Source organism: Magallana gigas, chromosome 8, assembly GCF_963853765.1.
Source record: "Magallana gigas chromosome 8, xbMagGiga1.1, whole genome shotgun sequence".
NCBI lineage: Eukaryota > Metazoa > Mollusca > Bivalvia > Ostreida > Ostreidae > Magallana > Magallana gigas.
This window is the reverse complement of record NC_088860.1, coordinates 23,681,020-23,698,449: the sequence shown is the minus strand read 5'-3', so window position 1 is coordinate 23,698,449 and position 17,430 is coordinate 23,681,020. Positions and strand designations below refer to the sequence as shown.

General features: G+C 33.9%; 3 protein-coding genes across 3 annotated transcripts; all 3 read right to left on the bottom strand.

The window, feature by feature from the left end:
* Window positions 1-1,954: 1,954 nt before the first annotated feature.
* LOC105325067 (protein shisa-4) lies at window positions 1,955-3,613 on the bottom strand. The gene is made up of 4 exons (XM_011424449.4): window positions 3,399-3,613; window positions 3,122-3,242; window positions 2,518-2,642; window positions 1,955-2,285 (listed from the first exon to the last, which is right to left on the bottom strand). The coding sequence occupies exons 1-4, from the start codon at window positions 3,442-3,444 to the stop codon at window positions 2,098-2,100; spliced, it is 480 nt and encodes a 159-aa protein (XP_011422751.3). The 5' UTR covers window positions 3,445-3,613; the 3' UTR covers window positions 1,955-2,097.
* A 1,980-nt stretch (window positions 3,614-5,593) lies between these two features.
* On the bottom strand, window positions 5,594-8,236 carry LOC105325066 (uncharacterized). Its single transcript, XM_011424448.4, has 5 exons — window positions 8,018-8,236; window positions 7,452-7,610; window positions 7,170-7,323; window positions 6,478-6,620; window positions 5,594-5,983 (listed from the first exon to the last, which is right to left on the bottom strand). The coding sequence occupies exons 1-5, from the start codon at window positions 8,088-8,090 to the stop codon at window positions 5,835-5,837; spliced, it is 678 nt and encodes a 225-aa protein (XP_011422750.3). The 5' UTR covers window positions 8,091-8,236; the 3' UTR covers window positions 5,594-5,834.
* Window positions 8,237-11,319: 3,083 nt separating this feature from the next.
* Window positions 11,320-15,514, bottom strand: LOC105325065 (uncharacterized). Its single transcript, XM_011424445.4, has 4 exons — window positions 15,185-15,514; window positions 14,190-14,358; window positions 13,240-13,400; window positions 11,320-12,828 (listed from the first exon to the last, which is right to left on the bottom strand). Exons 1-4 carry the CDS (start codon window positions 15,267-15,269, stop codon window positions 12,689-12,691), a joined length of 555 nt encoding a protein of 184 aa, XP_011422747.3. The 5' UTR covers window positions 15,270-15,514; the 3' UTR covers window positions 11,320-12,688.
* Window positions 15,515-17,430: the final 1,916 nt, after the last annotated feature.

Below are 17,430 nucleotides of genomic sequence, written 5' to 3'. Positions count from 1 at the left end.
ATTCCAAATATTGGAATGTACGTTTGATCGCGACTGTGACCATCAAATACTTTGAGGTGGTATTTGCATGCGTCACAGGCAAAGACAGAGTTGTTCACTAAGTAATTAGTGATAATTTGATTTGACCTACTGTTATAAAACAATATGACAGGTACCTCTACTTCACGCATTTCATTTTCTTTTTAAAAATTTTAGAGTCGACATGTATGAAGTAGTGTTACTACTGGGCTAAGAATACCAAGAATCATGAGACTGGTGGTTTGTTATGATTTATATATTAAAACAAAATCCTAAAATACAACACGAAAGTTTGCTTTATATCATCAGTGAGTATCGTATGATAATCAGACAACTTTGGCTAAAGATATGCAAAAATAATTTATATAATTATATACTAGCGTTTTTAAAATGCATGTATACAGTTTTATGGTAGTAAACCTTACGTATATTAATTTGGAAACCGGGAACCTATTTCGTTACGTCTGTTTGAATAGATGACCATGTAGCATAAAACTGGGAAGTTGAATTGGTGGGGGAGGAGAGGATGGCAGTCTTTTTAGTGAAATTCTTATTTGGGACTGTGATAAAAGTTATATTGAGATTTAATCTAAATATGTTTGGAAGAAAAATAAGGCGCACTATACACCCACTCCCTAAAAAAGTTTGTAATTTTTTGAAGTCAGTCGAAACAAAAAGATCAAAATTAAGGTCATGTACATGTAGATCTAAATAAAGCACTGTGTAATGTTGTAAATTTTGAATTAAGCGGGTGGCAGTAAATACAAAATTTACAACATGACAACGCTGTCGTTGTAAATGTTGCAAATACTGCCACCCCATAAATACAACATGACACAATTTTCTATATTAATGTATATAAAAGTTGCAATAATTCACGCGCTTGCGCGGGATATAGTATTCTTCATATTTACGTCATTCATTTAAACAAAGTGATATATTGATTGTAAAAAGTAAGTTAAATTAACTAAATAACTGTTAATGTACATCAATACGTTAGGTAGAAGAAAAAGCCAAATCATCTCCAATCGGAATTTGAGTATGACATCATCATGATGAGTTCGTGCATTCCATGATTTTTCCTATGTTGCTCAGTAGATAAACAGAGCGTGTAGATTTCAGTCTTGTTATTTTCTATAGAGCTATGAATTAACTACATTTATAAGCTTCCCTAAGAAATAGAGGAAATCATACTCGGTAGATGTAAAAAATATGCTGATATAAATCCAACTTTTCTCTGTTCTTAAAAAATCATTTATTAAAAATGTCTCATTGATGATTGAGTAGACATTTTAAGTGGAGAAGCAATACATCAATATATCTATATTTTCCTCGTGTCAATAGGTTGGGTTTTTATAATGAAGGATACCGTTGTATACATATGCATATACTACATGTATATCTAAACAATAAAATGCTTTCTTTGGTGATTTATTCGGGATATGAAGGTAGCGACATTGCAGAACAAATACATAATCCGCGTTACCGGGTAATGTAAAAATTTTCTGCTACGATCGCTACCTTCATAACCCGCATGAATCATTAAAGAAAGCAATTTATTGTTTATATTTACATCTTTCTTTTAACTAATTAATAAATTGATTAGGAAAAGTAAGTAAAATTAACTGAATTACTGTTAATTTACGTAAGTACGTTAACTTAAAGAAACAGCCAAATCGTCTCCTGTGAGACTTTAAGTCTGACATCATCATGATTATTTCGTGCAGTTCGTGATTTTTCCTATATAGGTCGCTGTAGGTTTTGACCAATCGTTAAATAAGGCGTGTCAATTTCAGTTACTTATCACTTCTGCCGCTAAATAAATAAATATATATATATATATATATATATATATATATATATATATATATATATATATATATATATATATATATATATATATATATATATATATATATATATGAATGAAAGGTACATGTCATCATTTAAAGATACACAGATAAAAGTTTCCAGCATACATCGGAGGCACTGAAGTACATGTCACTTTCACAATAGAGTTTTGATCTCTAGCATAGAGACATCGGAATAAAAAGCTCAGAAAGCACAAGGGTCAGTGGATCACATGTGGTCGTCTGCCGTCGTCCTTGGGATAGTGTTATAGTCAGGTGTGGGGATGGGCGTCATGTACCGCGGGGGCGGATCCTCGTGGTACTCCGGGGGGTGGAGGTAATGGAGTGAGTAGGGTGGGGGCTTAGGGGAGTCGTTAAAGTAAATCCTTGCACACTGGAAGTCATCGGGACGATTACCTGGGGGAAAAAGAAAAGGTATATAAGAGATTATGATTATATCTTTGGGGTTGTGGGTTTTTTTTAAAGTTTGCTTGCTTTGCTCTAAGTATGATTAATAAAAACTGAATTTTATAGTTTACTTTATGGGTCAAAAGTATCCACAAAAATTCATTAATATTGGGTTCAACGAATATTAATAATTACACAGTATTAGTATATTCTATTTTAGATCTCTGTGTGTATAGTTTACCATTGTTAACATGGCGATGGCGCCTGACCGGAGTCTTTCCCTTGTACACACAACAGATCACTATGCCGATGATGAGGATGACGCATACCACTCCTCCCACCACAGCGCCGATATAGAGGGCCGTTCTGAGGGGTTAGAAAAAAAAGAGAGATAGGTGTCACTATATGGAGTATTATTTTATAAATCTTAGTTTGTACCGAATCATGTTTTACTCGTACATGTATAACATATGTAACAAAATAAATTCATTCCTTTATGTTAAATGTAATCAAGTTATGATACGTATTATATACTAGTAATAGATTAATTTATTACGCATATCGAATCAAACAACCAAAACTAAATCATTGACCCATAAATGACAGAGGCTGTTTGAGTGTGAAAATACAGTGGGGCCTCAGTTATTCGAACACTTTTATTCCCCGTCCAACATTGTCCGGATAGGTGAAGCGTCCGGATATTTGAACAGGCCGTTGAATGTATCTATTCTATTGTTCTAAAAAATTATAATGGATTTGAATACAATGTAAATGCTTGTTTCTGACATATTTTTATTTGAGGGTACAGATAGATAAATCGTGTGTTTAGTGGTAATCAAACTCACGATGTGACGGTACAGCAGTAGCGTTTGTAGTAGGTGCCACAGCAAGAGACCTCACAGTACAGCTGTTTCTCACTGCCCCCACCCTCGTACTTATACGAGCACTGCTCTCCCGCATAGCACCCTGAAAGTTGTCACCGAATGAACATTTTAAAGAAATGAAATATTAATTATTATTTATAAAAAAAAATTAAAAGTGTTATTCCATATGGTATAAGAGATACATGCGCTGTTAGATATGATATTGCATATTTTGAATATATATGTAGTGTTTACTTACCAGCAATAATGACCAGAACCAATGTTATCCCAGGATGACAGGTCATTCTGACATGCCGATTTTTGCTGTCCCCATAATATACTTACTATATGTAATTAAAAACGGTCCTCCAAAAATACATTAACGGTTTTCAAAACTACATACGCTTGTTTTTCAAGTTAGTGGGCTTTGAATCCATAATATGAGCTGTCTACCAAACTTTTAGTTCATGATTTGCGAGATAAATGTTGATAATGAATGATGTCTTTTTAACCATTTAAATGTCCACATATAATACTTAGATCTGATAGGGTTTTGTTTAAATCGAACCCTTCGACGGTCTCTTGTTACGCGTTAATTGCAAATGTCTTATTCAAAATCCCCCACTTGATCGGGCTTTCTTTCCAACGTGGAAAACCTCTAACATATATACATTGTATATATGTACATGTGACAGCCATCTGATATCACACACGTTTTATGAACAAGGAGCGGATCCATATACGAAGAAATCTTAATCTTTGAATTTATGTGTTAACATTTTTACATAAAATATCAGCATGATGATATCACATTGCTTTTAATTATTGATGAACTGAAAAATACTGAGTGTGTACAATTATGTAATGCTGGAGTGTTAAGAATTTTAAATCATTGCATTTCCTTATTTCTTAGAAAAACTTTGTTTTAAAAATATTGTTAGAATTCAAATTTCATTCATTTTTCTCTTCTCTGAGTTTCTCCGTTTTAACACGCGTTCCTTTCCCGTATACATGTGCGAAAGATGAATAGGGTCACACAAAAAATATTTCTATCTCGTAATTACGAGAAAAGATCTCGTTATTGTGAGTTATCTATTTCTTTATTATGAGAAAAGAGCTCGTAACTACGAGAACAGATCTCGTTATTCTGAAAATAATCTCGTTATTACGAGAAAAGACCTATAAAAAATGGTGCGTTTCATTGTTCTACATGTAATCGCTGAGTCTTTTTATATAAAATGGATGAACATATTATATAAAGAAATTCATTAGGTAAGTGAAAGAAATTTCAGAAGAAGGAGCAAAGCAGATTAATTAGTAAATTAGTTGACCAATTCATCTATTTGAGGGATAATTTTTTTTTTCAGACTCCAAAATGTTGATATATAAAAACAATTATGTATTTTCAATATAGGTTGTGTATGAATATATGAAACACAAACCGAGGTAAATATGTGTTTTTATTACTAGGACTAGCTATAGGACTACTGTAATAAAAATTGAAAAGTAAAAATACATGTACATGAAATTCTTTCCTTATTCATATACGATGAAATGTCGAATTCGGTCATTTTATGTAGAAATTAATAAATAACGATCTTTTTTTTTAAATAATTATGAAAATTGAATTAACTTTTTTGGAAAGGAAAAAAAATAGACTGAAAGGGTTAACCAATCGACTTGGAGGTCTAGATCTGAAGAACGAGGAACACTTATTATATTTGTATTTTTTCACAATTAAAAATCAAATAATGACTACTATATATATATTGTATTATAACAAGATATTTCATCGTAATTAGGAAATATTTATTCGTAATAACAAGATATTTTCTCGTAATTACGAGGTCTTTTCTTGTAAAAACGAAATGATTAACTCGTAATAACGAGATATTTGAACGTAATAACGAGATAATTAACTCAGATCGTTTCCCATTATTATGAGATCTTTTCTAGTAATAATTAACGAGATCTTTTTCGTAACAACGAGATGATGAACTCTTAATAGCGAGATCTTTTCTCGTAATAACGAGATAATTAATTCGTAATAACAAAATCTTTTCTCGCAATAACGAGATAATTAACTCGTAATAACGAGATCTTTTCTCATTATTGAGAGATCTTTTCTCTTAATAACGAGATCTTTTTCGTAATAACGAGATAATGATCAGAACTCGTAATAACGAGATCTTTTCTCGTAATTGCAAGTTAATTTTTTTTGGGCGGCCTTATTTGTCTTTCCCACGTATATCAATATCTACCATATATTTTTCTTTTTTAATGCATGTAAATGATCCAGTATATCAACTTTATTTTTCAGAGCACGCGCATACATAATGATAAGTATATATTATATACATTTCATCAAACTCTGAACAAGTACATGCAATATACAAGTTTACACTGAACACATTTCACGACGCCGCAGTATAAAACTCATATTTGTTAACACCAAAGATCTTTATTTCAATGTTTCATTAAATACATTTGATTGTAAATGCAAAATATACATGAACCAGTGCATGAGAAATTATTTGAAAAAAAAAATATCCCGCTAAACAAAATAAATATACTTGAATATACATGCATATACTAAAATTAGAGAGATTTACAACACAATTTGAGTGTAAAGATAAAAACTTTTGTAAATATCACATAGAAAAAAATGTTTATAAATCGATGTTGGTAACAAGATTCAAAATAACTTCCCGTTGGATCTGGAATGGGTTATATTGGAGTTGGATCTGGAATGGGTTATATTGGAGTTGCGACTCTGACCTCCTGTGGCCACAGCTTGCTCATACAGTGGCGGGGCAGTTGGGTACGAATACTGCGCAATTTGTGCTACAAGACGTGAAAACATAGAACAATTATGATCGCACTACTTACCACAAATAAAACTTAATCACACTCTTAAAAAAAATCTCATAAAACACACTCTTTTAAAACGCATTTAAGCGTAGTGAAATCAAAGGTCAAATGTTACTTAATAGGTTAATTTTATCGTTAGCAGTATATAACTACGTCCGTCTTTCTTAAAGAGAACTCGATGGTCGTTGCCATTTTTACACTGTATCGATCTCCTTAAGAAGAAGAGCTCCCTATAAATATATAACCTCTAAATCGTATACATCTATTTCATTTAACAATAAAAAAATCCTTTAAAAACATTAAAGTAAACAACACATATATGTTTACGTAAAATAAACTGTACCTATCTGAACTTTTGCTGACATATGACGTCAATCTAAACGCTAATGTATATAGCTTTTTTCTTCACTAAATATAATTTATAAAGTTAACTAAATGACGACCTTTGTCGTTAGTTAAACACTTACGCTGCATTTGATAGTGTGTTCCTGCATTGATTCCCACCATGACATTCTTTCTGTTGTATCGATGGACGATGCAACACGTGACTGAGATTGTCGCAACAATCAGAACCAAGGAAGCAGCCACGACACCGACGTACAAGCCAGTCCTACACAGAGAGAAGAAGGCGTTTGATTTGCTGAATGCTTGTGAGTTCAAAGGTTAACGATTCTGTATTTACAGTGGATCATCAGTAATACAAGCTCTTCACCTTTTCTTATTTTTCTGATAATCAATTAAAAATTAAATAAAAGCTTTTGAAATGGTAAACAATCTTAAAACTGGTGATTCATTTATAAAAATACAGATGACTCATTAATCCGGACAATTTGTGTTTGTAACAAAAGATGTCCGTAATAACCAGGCAACACTGTACTCGGATACATCAATCAATATTAGTTTTAGCATTAACCAATTAATATATGCCAGGGTTATATATTTTGATCAAAATTCGTCATTTATGTGTTTCATTAATAGTCTTGAATAAAAATGTGTATCATTAATAGTCTTGAATAAAAATAAAAATCGTTGATGAAATCACAGAAGAAAAGGATTATTTAGTTACTGCGTATTGGCCTGTCCATGTTTTTGCATGTTTATGTTTTTACGAAAAATTTATTTTAAATCAGTGAATTTTTTAATCTCGCGAGATATTGACCTGTTATCCTTGTCTTCGTCACAACAGTCCTGATTGTCCCTGCTTCCACAACATCCTGTGTCGCAATAGATAAATGACGTCATAGGCCACGTGTTCCCATACGTATCCTTTCGATAGGACACTTTTGGGCATTCAGCCCCTTTGGACAGGGCATCTGTAAAAAAAAAAGAATGAAATCAACAACCTAGCCTAATTGTTCGGTGTGAATCTCTCTCTCTCTCTCTCTCTCTCTCTCTCTCTCTCTCTCTCTCTCTCTCTCTCTCTCTCTCTCTCTCTCTTGACCTTTAAACACAGGGGACTGACAGACCATTCCACATCCCGTGCTGCAACACTTTTTGTCGTCCTCACATTCGGCATCGTACGAACAATCGTAGCTACAGACGCCAGCCATGTAAGGGGACGCTACTGGGCATTCACCTGCTTTTTTATAATGACCCGCTTCTGAAAATGCATCAATATATTTCATTATGTATAAAATAATATTTTTATTGAGGAAAAATGAAACCTAAAAGAACAAATACAGCAGTTTGTAGTCAAGCCAAACAAAACCGTTTTCCTGTACGCCAGTGATTGCAGGAGAAGATTTTAATTAATGAAGAGTGAAGTAATGGCAGGTGGAGATCGATAAACAACATGTTGGGTATTTAGGTCAAGCTGATGGAAGGTTTTAATTCAAAGCCGCCTTTGGAATGAATATTTTCATTTTTATAAGTACAATACATTTGAAAATAAAGTTTAATAAAACTATCAATGAATATCATGACTCATAATTACATAACATAATCAGTATCTGTTGTATATTCTTAATTAAAGCTCTAAATGAAACCCTTAAATAGATGATCACCTACCCCCGAGCCCTGCCCAGCCGAAGAGCACAAGAAGAAAGACGGCCGGCTCAGAAACTCCAAAAATCATTCTCATCAGTAGGGTCACACTTCACTAGGTGTCTATCACATAGTTTGACAGGAGGTAGGGGACAGAATCACGAGACTGGGTAATTCCAATCTGCGTCTTATTTATTCATGTGGCCGACTGCTGCGTGACAACCTAGCGGTACCGATATTACACAAGCATGTGGATAGTGATTTCATTAGTTTTGTTGTTCACCACTTTTCGTTGATATCGTATTGTTTCGATCCTCGAATTGAAATTTTAATGGTAGTTTGATATGTAAAACTATATTTATTAATAAATCATTTCTCACGCATCCTCGAAATTGCTAAAAATACTGAATCCTCGAAATTTGATGCCCTCAAATATTACTGAAACCCCAGTTGTTATATTCGCTGTATGCGTGTATATTATTGTTAGTTATAGTTGTTGTATGTACATTCCTTAATTGCATTTTAAACATGTTGGTATTACTGTATACATGGACATATTCGCCCCGGATTTTTTTTGCCCCTTTCGCCCCCGTTGTCAGCAGGCGAATTTAAGACTCAACGAATTCCATTCTCGCAAATAACATCTCTTTTAATATAATTGCATCTGGGCGAATTCAAGTGTTTGCAAACCGTTTGCAAAGCGTAGAAGGGCAAAAATAACACAGGGCGAAAATAACCCTGTGTGCAGTATATTCCCCGTATATTCGTTGTACAATAAACTGTAAGTGTAACACATTTCGCTGTGTATTCTTTTTAGTGATTTTGGCAGAAAACCGGTTCTGCTAAGTCAAAGACATCGCTAAATGCTAGATGTAAAAGAATAAGCACGTTCATTCCAATCCCCGGTTACTTGTTCAAAAAGCATTTTTCGCCAAATATTGTGCACGCTAAATATATTACGCTTACAGAATTGGTGGTTTATATTTAAAAATATATATATTATACATGAATTTTTTGTATACTTCTGTATTTCTATTTTCCAGTGTCTTTGTGATAACACTACGAATCGATTTTGTAACGATTGTCCAATACATTTCATCAATGCCTATTTTAATATTTAAACAATTAGGCATCACTCTTTGAATATCATGAGGAAATGAATTAAATACAATCGGATGGAATCAAATCTGTCATAAAGTCCGTCGAGCTTAATTGAATTTTATCACCCCGGCCATATCAGATACCAGTAACCTCAGAAGACTCCTTATTCTTTAAATATTAGTACATTCGGTGTGCTTGTATCGATAATTTGTTTATATATATTAATGTTGAATAGTTTTTAGCTCACCTGAGCTGAAAGCTCAAATAAGCTTTTCTGATCACTTTTTTTCCGGCGTCTGTCCGTCCTTCTGTCTGTCTGTAAACTTTTTACATTTTCGACTTCTCAAGAACCACAGACCCGATTTCGACCAAACTTGGCACAAAGCATCCTTAGGTAAAGGGAATCCAAGTTTGTTAAAATGAAGGGTCATGTCCCCTTTCAAAGGGAGATAATTAAAAACCATTGAAAACTTGTTGGTATTTTTCAAAAATCTTCTTTAAAAACCATTTGGCCAGAAAAGCTGAAACTTGTGTACAAGTTTCATCACGTAGTGTAGATTTAGGTTTGTTCAAATTATGACCCCAGGGGTAGGGTGTGGCGACAATGGGGGTCGAAATTTTTACATAGACATCTATAGAGAATTTTTTCAAAATTCTATCAGAAACTGATCAGCCAGAAAAGCTGTTACCCATATGGAAGCATCTTCACTTAGGGTAGATCCAAGTTTGATAAAATCATGATCCATCTTCAGGGGTAGGGTGGGGCCACAGTGAGAGGTGAGATTTTCACATCGGAATATTTAAAGAAAAATCTTTAATAATCTTCTTCTCAGAAACTCCTCAGCCAGAAAAACTGTACCTCGTTGGGAAGCATCCTCAGGTATAAAAGATTCAAGTTTGTTCAAATAATGATCTTAAGGGTAGGGTGGGGCCACAATGGGGGTTTCCTCTAAAACACAGTTTGCCTAGAAAAGCTGTAACTTTAGTCAGAACATATAGTGTAGATTAAAATTTGTCAAAATCATAATTTTCAGAAGTAGGGTTGGGCCACAATGGAGGGGGCTCCAATTTTACAAAGATTTTATTATGGCTATCGTTGCTCAGGAGAGCGGTGTGGCCCATGGTCCTCTTGTAATTTTCTATGATATATCTATACAGGTCTGAATTTTACTTCGACACAATTCACCCTTGCGAAAGTGTTCGCAATATTTTCTTTATCGTTGCATCTCTCTCTCTCTCTCTCTCTCTCTCTCTCTCTCTCTCTCTCTCTCTCTCTCCATTTTAAAAACACTATGCATGATTTGTTGTCATTGACGTTTTTTTTAATAAGTAACAACTATTTCCATATTTGATATTGAATTTTTCCATCGCTGGTCATCCAGGTGTCTATTTAAATTCTCATACACTTTTTTGGAAACATGATACTTGTAACAATCGATAGAAGAAGAAATGATTTCAAAATAAGCTTTTGAAAAGAGGTGTAGTCTTGGTTACCGGAGACTATGAATCGATAGATGTTAGGTTTATGATCCTATTCAGGTGTGTAGATCCCGCTTGATTTGGATATCATACATTATATAAACCGTATCTTGTTACGTATAAACAATTTAATGCCAAGAACAACTTGCTAATCCGTCGTTATTTTGAATTGCTCCAAATTCCAACGCATAAATATCATGAATATCAGGTCTCTTGAAATTTTATCACTAACCGCCTCGAGGATGTTAAAACTGATCAATATGTTAATGCATCAAATACATTTGTATGCTTTATTAAAAAAGAACTATATTATTTTGACAATAGGACTTCCGGTATCTATTCTTCTTTTGGTCTTCTACTAAAATATTAATATGCGTAATTGTTTTTTTTTTTAAATATATAGATTTGCTTCAGGTACGTTTAACAAAAGTCCATTAGCAAGTTTTTTTCACAATCCTCTGATACAAGGTCAATTTATAAACGATAAGATTATACATGTATATGGATCCGAGAATGGGATTTTTTTTTGGGGGGGGGTGCTAATAAAAAAGAACATCATGAAATCACGTGTACTTTCATAGAAAATTATAAATTGTAATTTAGTTTGAACCTAATTGTGATCCCTTTATATGATAATCACGTGAGTCATGAATTGCAAAATTGCATACAAGCATTCATTGCAATCAATGAAAGATTAAAAATAAGGCAGCGTTTATGTATGAAATGAAAGGATTTCACACAATCAAAATATTTTATTGATATTTATTAGAAAATATATAAATGTACATAAGAATTAAACAGTAACAATTAATCATAAAATATACAGGTAAGTGAACATATGCAACAAACAATATATTTTTTTTAAATTTGGATATAGATGTGTTTATACATCAATATTGTTCTTCCAGAAAAGTCACAGAAATATAAGTTTGTATGAAGAAGAAGAGACATACAAGAAACATCTCGTTTAGGAAGTTTATTGGGTGTTTCATCTATTTAAACAAACCTATTTATCAAATCTGAATATCGGATTAATTAATCTTTTCTTGAAATTTACCTTGTGTTTTGTTGGGGGTGGGGGGGTCATTATAGCGTTAATAAATTGACTGTAACAAGTGATAAACTTTTTGCACATGTAGTAACCTGGTTACAATTTATTTTTTATTGTCATACCAAACTCACCCCATGCAAAAACGAAAAAAAACATGAAAATATTCGTAGACAACTCTTTATCTTGCATTTTGTTTTTGTTTTTATGCTTATCGATTATTTAGCGTAAATAAATGCAACCCAATTGATAAAAACGTCATGTTATAAATCTTATAGGCCTATTAACTTCCACGAGGTAATTTTAGAATTTATATCATACCCCCATACATGTAACCTTTTGATCAACAACACATATATCTCCAGATTATGAAAATAATTGCATGGTGTTTTAAACTGAAGAGACGCAATAGAACAGAAAATTTAATACTTAATAATCTAATGCTTATAGATTGACAAATCAGATCTTAATAACAGTAATATACAGTTGCTTTCATCTACAAAGGCAACATGTATACAGTAAGATCAAATTATCCCGAACAAATTGAATATAATTTGATAAATGTATATGAATAAATCAAGTGATACCGGTATCACGTGGTTCTACTAAAGACAATAAAAGAGCCACAGAATTACAAAGATATATACACCTACATTCTATTCATCTTCTAGATCTAAAACAAGATTACGTGCTTCAAATAGATAACTTGTGCTTCTTATATAGATTTGATTAATAAGATATAATCATAAAATCACTCTTTTTAGTAAGTAAAATTATGTACAATAATGGACATCGAAGTGAAAAGACTGCTTTCGTTTCAGCAATCATCTTTTGTTAGTCATCATACATTCAAGTACAAAACGGGTTGTCAAAAGTCTATCGAACTACAATGATGCAGATGTATCACAAATACAAAACAATGCCTCGTTAATTCGGAATAATTAATTTGGGGTTATACGTATATTGCATATATGAAGAATACCAAGACCATTAAAATATGGTCTTGAAAAGCAGCTTTAACTTATCTTAAAAGCTGTGCGGTTATACTTAGTGGTTAACATTCGATTTCAGGTAGAGGTGAAAGGTTTTCCGCTGCTCCGGGTGTATCTGACGGAGGTGTCACGTGGTGCTATCGATGTCGAGGCTGTTGGCGCGTTCGGTTGATATGCTGGTGGAGGGGACATCGCTCTCTCATCAAGGTTTTGAACTAAATTAACATCGAAAAATGTTTAAAAATGTATGTATCCAAATAAAATTACCGTAATTTGAAACTCTAAGCGTCTATTATTTGTCATTTTTGTTCAGTATTCCCATAATTATTTAGACATCGTTTTGTTTTTGCCGCATGTGCCCTTATTGTCATATATATATGCAATATCTTTAAAACAGAGCTAACTTGATGTGGTATTGAATTATCTCTTAAATCCTTCCTGTGTCACGGCGAATTTGTATTTGGTTGGGCAAATTTGTATAAATACTAGTATGCGAAAATGACACGAAGCGAAAATTACGCTACATTGAATATATTAAGTATCTAGTGATCACCAGCCCCCACCCCCCCCCCCCACCACCCGTGTCTTTCACAGAACGTCTCACTATTCTGTTGGTCTTTATTTACCTGTCAGTATGTGGGAGCGATGCTGGTCCAGTCTGGAGCCTGGGTGAACCCCCACCGTCACCTTCTTCTTGTTGTACTTGCTGATACAGCAGCACGTGATGGAGATGATGACCACAACGGCCACCAGGGTCCCTGCCGCTACCCCTAGGTACAGCCCACCGCTGTAAGCAACAAAAAAACAACGGTTATACATGTACTAAGTCTTGATACCGATACTCAGAATTATAAATGCATGCACTTAGCAACAGGGAGGGGCTGACCAGTTCACTTTAAAAAATGAGCTTTTAATAATAATTACATGTGCATTCTATCTAATATACAGTAGTCCAAGGTACAAGCTGCCACTGTGTAGACATATTTATGCATGTAGACACGTAGCGGGGAGGCGGAGGCGGGGGGGGGGGTCTAACCCTTCCAGTTGTTTTCTTTAAAAGTTTAAGAAAACAAGTGCATGACGATTGGCCCTCCACTTGTTGCATATATAACCCATCCACTTATAAAATTAAACGATCTACATATCCGTACAGGTGCTTGTTTGTTACGAGTCATTACTTTCATACACCAACACAGGTATAATTTTTTTGTGGCTTCATCCCAAATTACTGGTAACCGAACCTATCTACGTGATCATATTATTTTATGTCTGTCCCATTGGTCAATATATGTAAGTTTAATCAATGACACTTTCAGGTTTAATATAAAAGGGAGAATAAGTAATACTAATTTCGCCGGTTGATAAAACCGTGCCTGGAGCATAACAATTTGACCAATCAATCGAACATCAAAAATCAATCATCATCAATCATCAGCATCATCATAAATCCCTACAGGATGCAAGAGGGATATCAGTGCTTTATACGTCTATCCACACATTTGTTCTGACTGTTTGATAGGGGTGGGGCGGGATGGTGACAGTATACATTATTATGTACATATTGCCAGACCCTTACTTGTCTTTGGGGGTGGGTTTTTCTGTGGAGGGGGTGCAGCAGAAGTCCCCGTGTGGCCCGCAACAGCCGTGTTCACATTGGATATATGTCCGTAGTTTGTATATAAATCCGTAAGCGTCTTGTTTGTAGATGAATCTCGGACATTCGTACCCACCTTGGGCCCCCACCACTGAAACCAATTCAAATGAAATTCATCAAATTTCACGTAAAGCAATTATTTCAATGTTCAAAGAATACAATAGGAATTATGAATAATTCAACATCCCGCCCAGTAAAGCAATTAAAACAATTACTTTCCTGGGCTTGGTGTTAAATTATTTATATGATATTACATGTATTACGGGTAAATATTAAAGGGAGTTGGGTCCATTGAACTGGTGCATCTTTATATCAAATGATAATGCTTTGAATATTCTGATGAAAGTGTAGAGATAAAGTATTAATTGACAATGCATTTGTGTGGAAATAGTCATGCTTCACAGATAATTGGCGTTTTCAATTCATTGCGGGTATGTAATCGATAGATAATAAAGTGAACACCTTGAAACTTTTCTCCGATTGCGAAACCGTAGCCCTGATTTATTGTTCATAGACCCAACAATGATAGAAAGGAAATTGGAAGGCAGATTTTTATACATGTATAACGTTACAGCTGAGATGAATTTTTTCGAAGACAATTGCCATCCTCTCTCCTTATCAAAAGAAACCTACATTCATTGATTTCCTGCTGGAGTTTATGACTATATAACGGTTTAACCTATAATAATATATCAAGATCATGTGAGGAAATTGATGGTTTCTGAATCATTGACCCGATTTAAATTTGCTTTAAATCATTTAAAATATCCATATATTGTTCAATTTCAGTACAGAAAGTGGGTTTACAGCCAAGTCCGTTTTGAGACTATTTTTAAAGTTAACTGTTTTTCAACATCACTTTATAATTGATATGGAGCATAAAATCGGTGACAAAAAATGGATGAAATACAATTTACCTGTCAGTTCACCCAATAAGGTCAGAAATATCCCAACAAATGCTAACATCTCCATAGCTGTATACAAAGATTTATAAGTGGACATGAGGCGGGATCTCTTCGCCTTCACATTTCCCGGTGTTGCCTTCCACTATGTGTGATGTCGCCAAGTATTGATTGTCTATAGGAGAAAGGCATCAAACGTACGCGGCGTGTCAAATAAAAAGCTGCAGTTTTGGAAAAGTTTCAAGTTTTTCTTCTACCCCATCAATTTTAATAGTCTTCCTTCTTCCTAAAAAATCGCACTATTGGAATTGCACATCTACAGGTATCCTTGTTGGCGCACAGAAAATAAATTGGATAATATGAAAAAAAATATCACCGCTTCATTGGAAACCAATAACAATTTTTTTTTAATTTGTTCGCGAAAAATAGTATACGGAGACAGTTTGGGGTTTTAAATTTACCGTCACGCCCCACAAACTTTTCATTTTATTACTTTTTACATAGAACTGTGCTTATTCTATTTTTATCAAAGAGATGGACACAAAAAAGCCAGAAAATCTATCAGTCCTTTAATATTTAACTAGCGTCAATATTGCAAAGACTTAATCATTTACTTTGGTCCCGAATCCGATGATTTTCAATCTTAAAACAAGGGAAGATGAATCGAATAATAAATCACTGAAACTGCTTCTGTTGATCAAACTGTAAAATATTACTGTTTAATTACTTTTTAGCTCACCTGAATCGAAGGTTTAAGTGAGCTTTTCTGATCATCTGTTGTCCGTCGTCCGTCTGTCCGTCTTTAAACTTTTCACATTTTTGACTTCTTCTCTAAAACCATTGGGCCAAATTTAACCGAACTTGGTACAAAGCATTAATTCTTATTGGAAGGGAATTCTAAATTGTTAAAATAAGGGCGAAACTTTTTTTTCGAACGGGAGATAATCGCGAAAGAGTGAGTAGATGTCAAAAAACCACTGCATCAGAAATGCCAATATTTACAAAAAAGCTTTTATAAATAGTGAAGATTCTAAATTGTAAAAACCGTGACCCCCGACCATTGCTGGGGCCCCATGCGGGATTCAGTTTAGCTATATAGGAAACATGTTTAAAAATCTTCTCACGAACTACAATACAACAGTTTGGGATATTACTATTAATTTATCCTTGGCTCTTGTGAAAATCGTGACCCCCGGACCAACACTGGGGCCCCAGAAGGGGATCAAAGTTTAACATAGAAGTATATAGGAAAAGTGTTTGATAATCTTCTAGTCAAGAACTACAATGCTACAGTTTCTGAGATTATTATTCAAACATTCTCAATTTGTTAAGATTTAAATTGTGGAAGCCGTGACCCCCAGACTAATACAGAGGCCTCAACGTTAATATTGAAATATATAGGGACAATGTTTGAAAATCTTCTTCTCAAGAACTACAGTGCAACAGTTTGTGGGATTACTATGCAAGCATCTATGGCTACTGGTGGAATCGTGACCCCCTGACTAATACTGTGGTCCCAAGAGGGGTTCAAAGTTTAACATAAAAGGAAAAATTTAAAAAATCTTCTCGTGAACCACAATGCTTCAATTTTTCAGATTACTTAGTAAGCGTCCTTAAATAGTGTAGATTCTAAATGGGAACCCAGGAGGCGTTAACAGTTTAACATAGACATATAGAGGAATAATGTTTAAAAGTCTTCTTCTGGAGAACTACAGTGTTTCAATATGTGAGATTACTTTGAAAGTATCCTTAAATACTAATAATGTAATGTACATGTAATTCTACATTAATGGGCCCCAAAGTGGGGTTCAAAGTATAACACAGAAATATAATTATATGGAAAAGTGTTTTAAAAATTTCTTCTCGAAAACTACAATGTTGCAGTTTGTGAGGTAACTATGCAAGAATCCTAAAATAGTATAGATTCTAAATTGTTAAGCCAACCAGACCATTGACTAATACTGGGGCCCCAGAAAGGGGTTCAAAGTTTTAAAATGGAAATAGCATATGCTACAAAATAGAATGCTACAAGGAACTGACTGTTGTTCAAGTGAACGATGTGGCCCATGGGCCTCTTGTTTTGTTATATTTTCTTATTTTGGTCTTGTAATATAAACATATAGAATATAATATTGATAAATTGTGTTCAAGTACAAATGCCTATTGTATAATAATACTTTTAGGACCAAACACCAAGATTAATTACTGAGCAATAGCTCCTTGCAGGTGTAATCCCCTTATTGCAATTATTACACTAATGT

What these genes read in the sequence shown, in the direction of transcription:
- LOC105325067 (XM_011424449.4), bottom strand. Translation starts at nt 3,444, where the DNA reads ATGACCTGTCATCCTGGGATAACATTGGTTCTGGTCATTATTGCTG. An exon ending in GGTTCTGGTCATTATTGCTG is followed by an intron (nt 3,243 to 3,398) that starts GTAAGTAAACAC and finishes GACAACTTTCAG; the next exon opens with GGTGCTATGCGGGAGAGCAG. An exon ending in CCATCGCCATGTTAACAATG is followed by an intron (nt 2,286 to 2,517) that starts GTAAACTATACA and finishes TTTTTCCCCCAG; the next exon opens with GTAATCGTCCCGATGACTTC.
- LOC105325066 (XM_011424448.4), bottom strand. Translation starts at nt 8,090, where the DNA reads ATGAGAATGATTTTTGGAGTTTCTGAGCCGGCCGTCTTTCTTCTTGTG. An exon ending in CGGCTGGGCAGGGCTCGGGG is followed by an intron (nt 7,611 to 8,017) that starts GTAGGTGATCAT and finishes ATGCATTTTCAG; the next exon opens with AAGCGGGTCATTATAAAAAA. An exon ending in TCAGTCCCCTGTGTTTAAAG is followed by an intron (nt 7,324 to 7,451) that starts GTCAAGAGAGAG and finishes TTTTTTTTACAG; the next exon opens with ATGCCCTGTCCAAAGGGGCT.
- LOC105325065 (XM_011424445.4), bottom strand. Translation starts at nt 15,269, where the DNA reads ATGTCCACTTATAAATCTTTGTATACAGCTATGGAGATGTTAGCATTT. An exon ending in AAACCCACCCCCAAAGACAA is followed by an intron (nt 13,401 to 14,189) that starts GTAAGGGTCTGG and finishes TGTTGCTTACAG; the next exon opens with CGGTGGGCTGTACCTAGGGG. An exon ending in TCGCTCCCACATACTGACAG is followed by an intron (nt 12,829 to 13,239) that starts GTAAATAAAGAC and finishes ATGTTAATTTAG; the next exon opens with TTCAAAACCTTGATGAGAGA.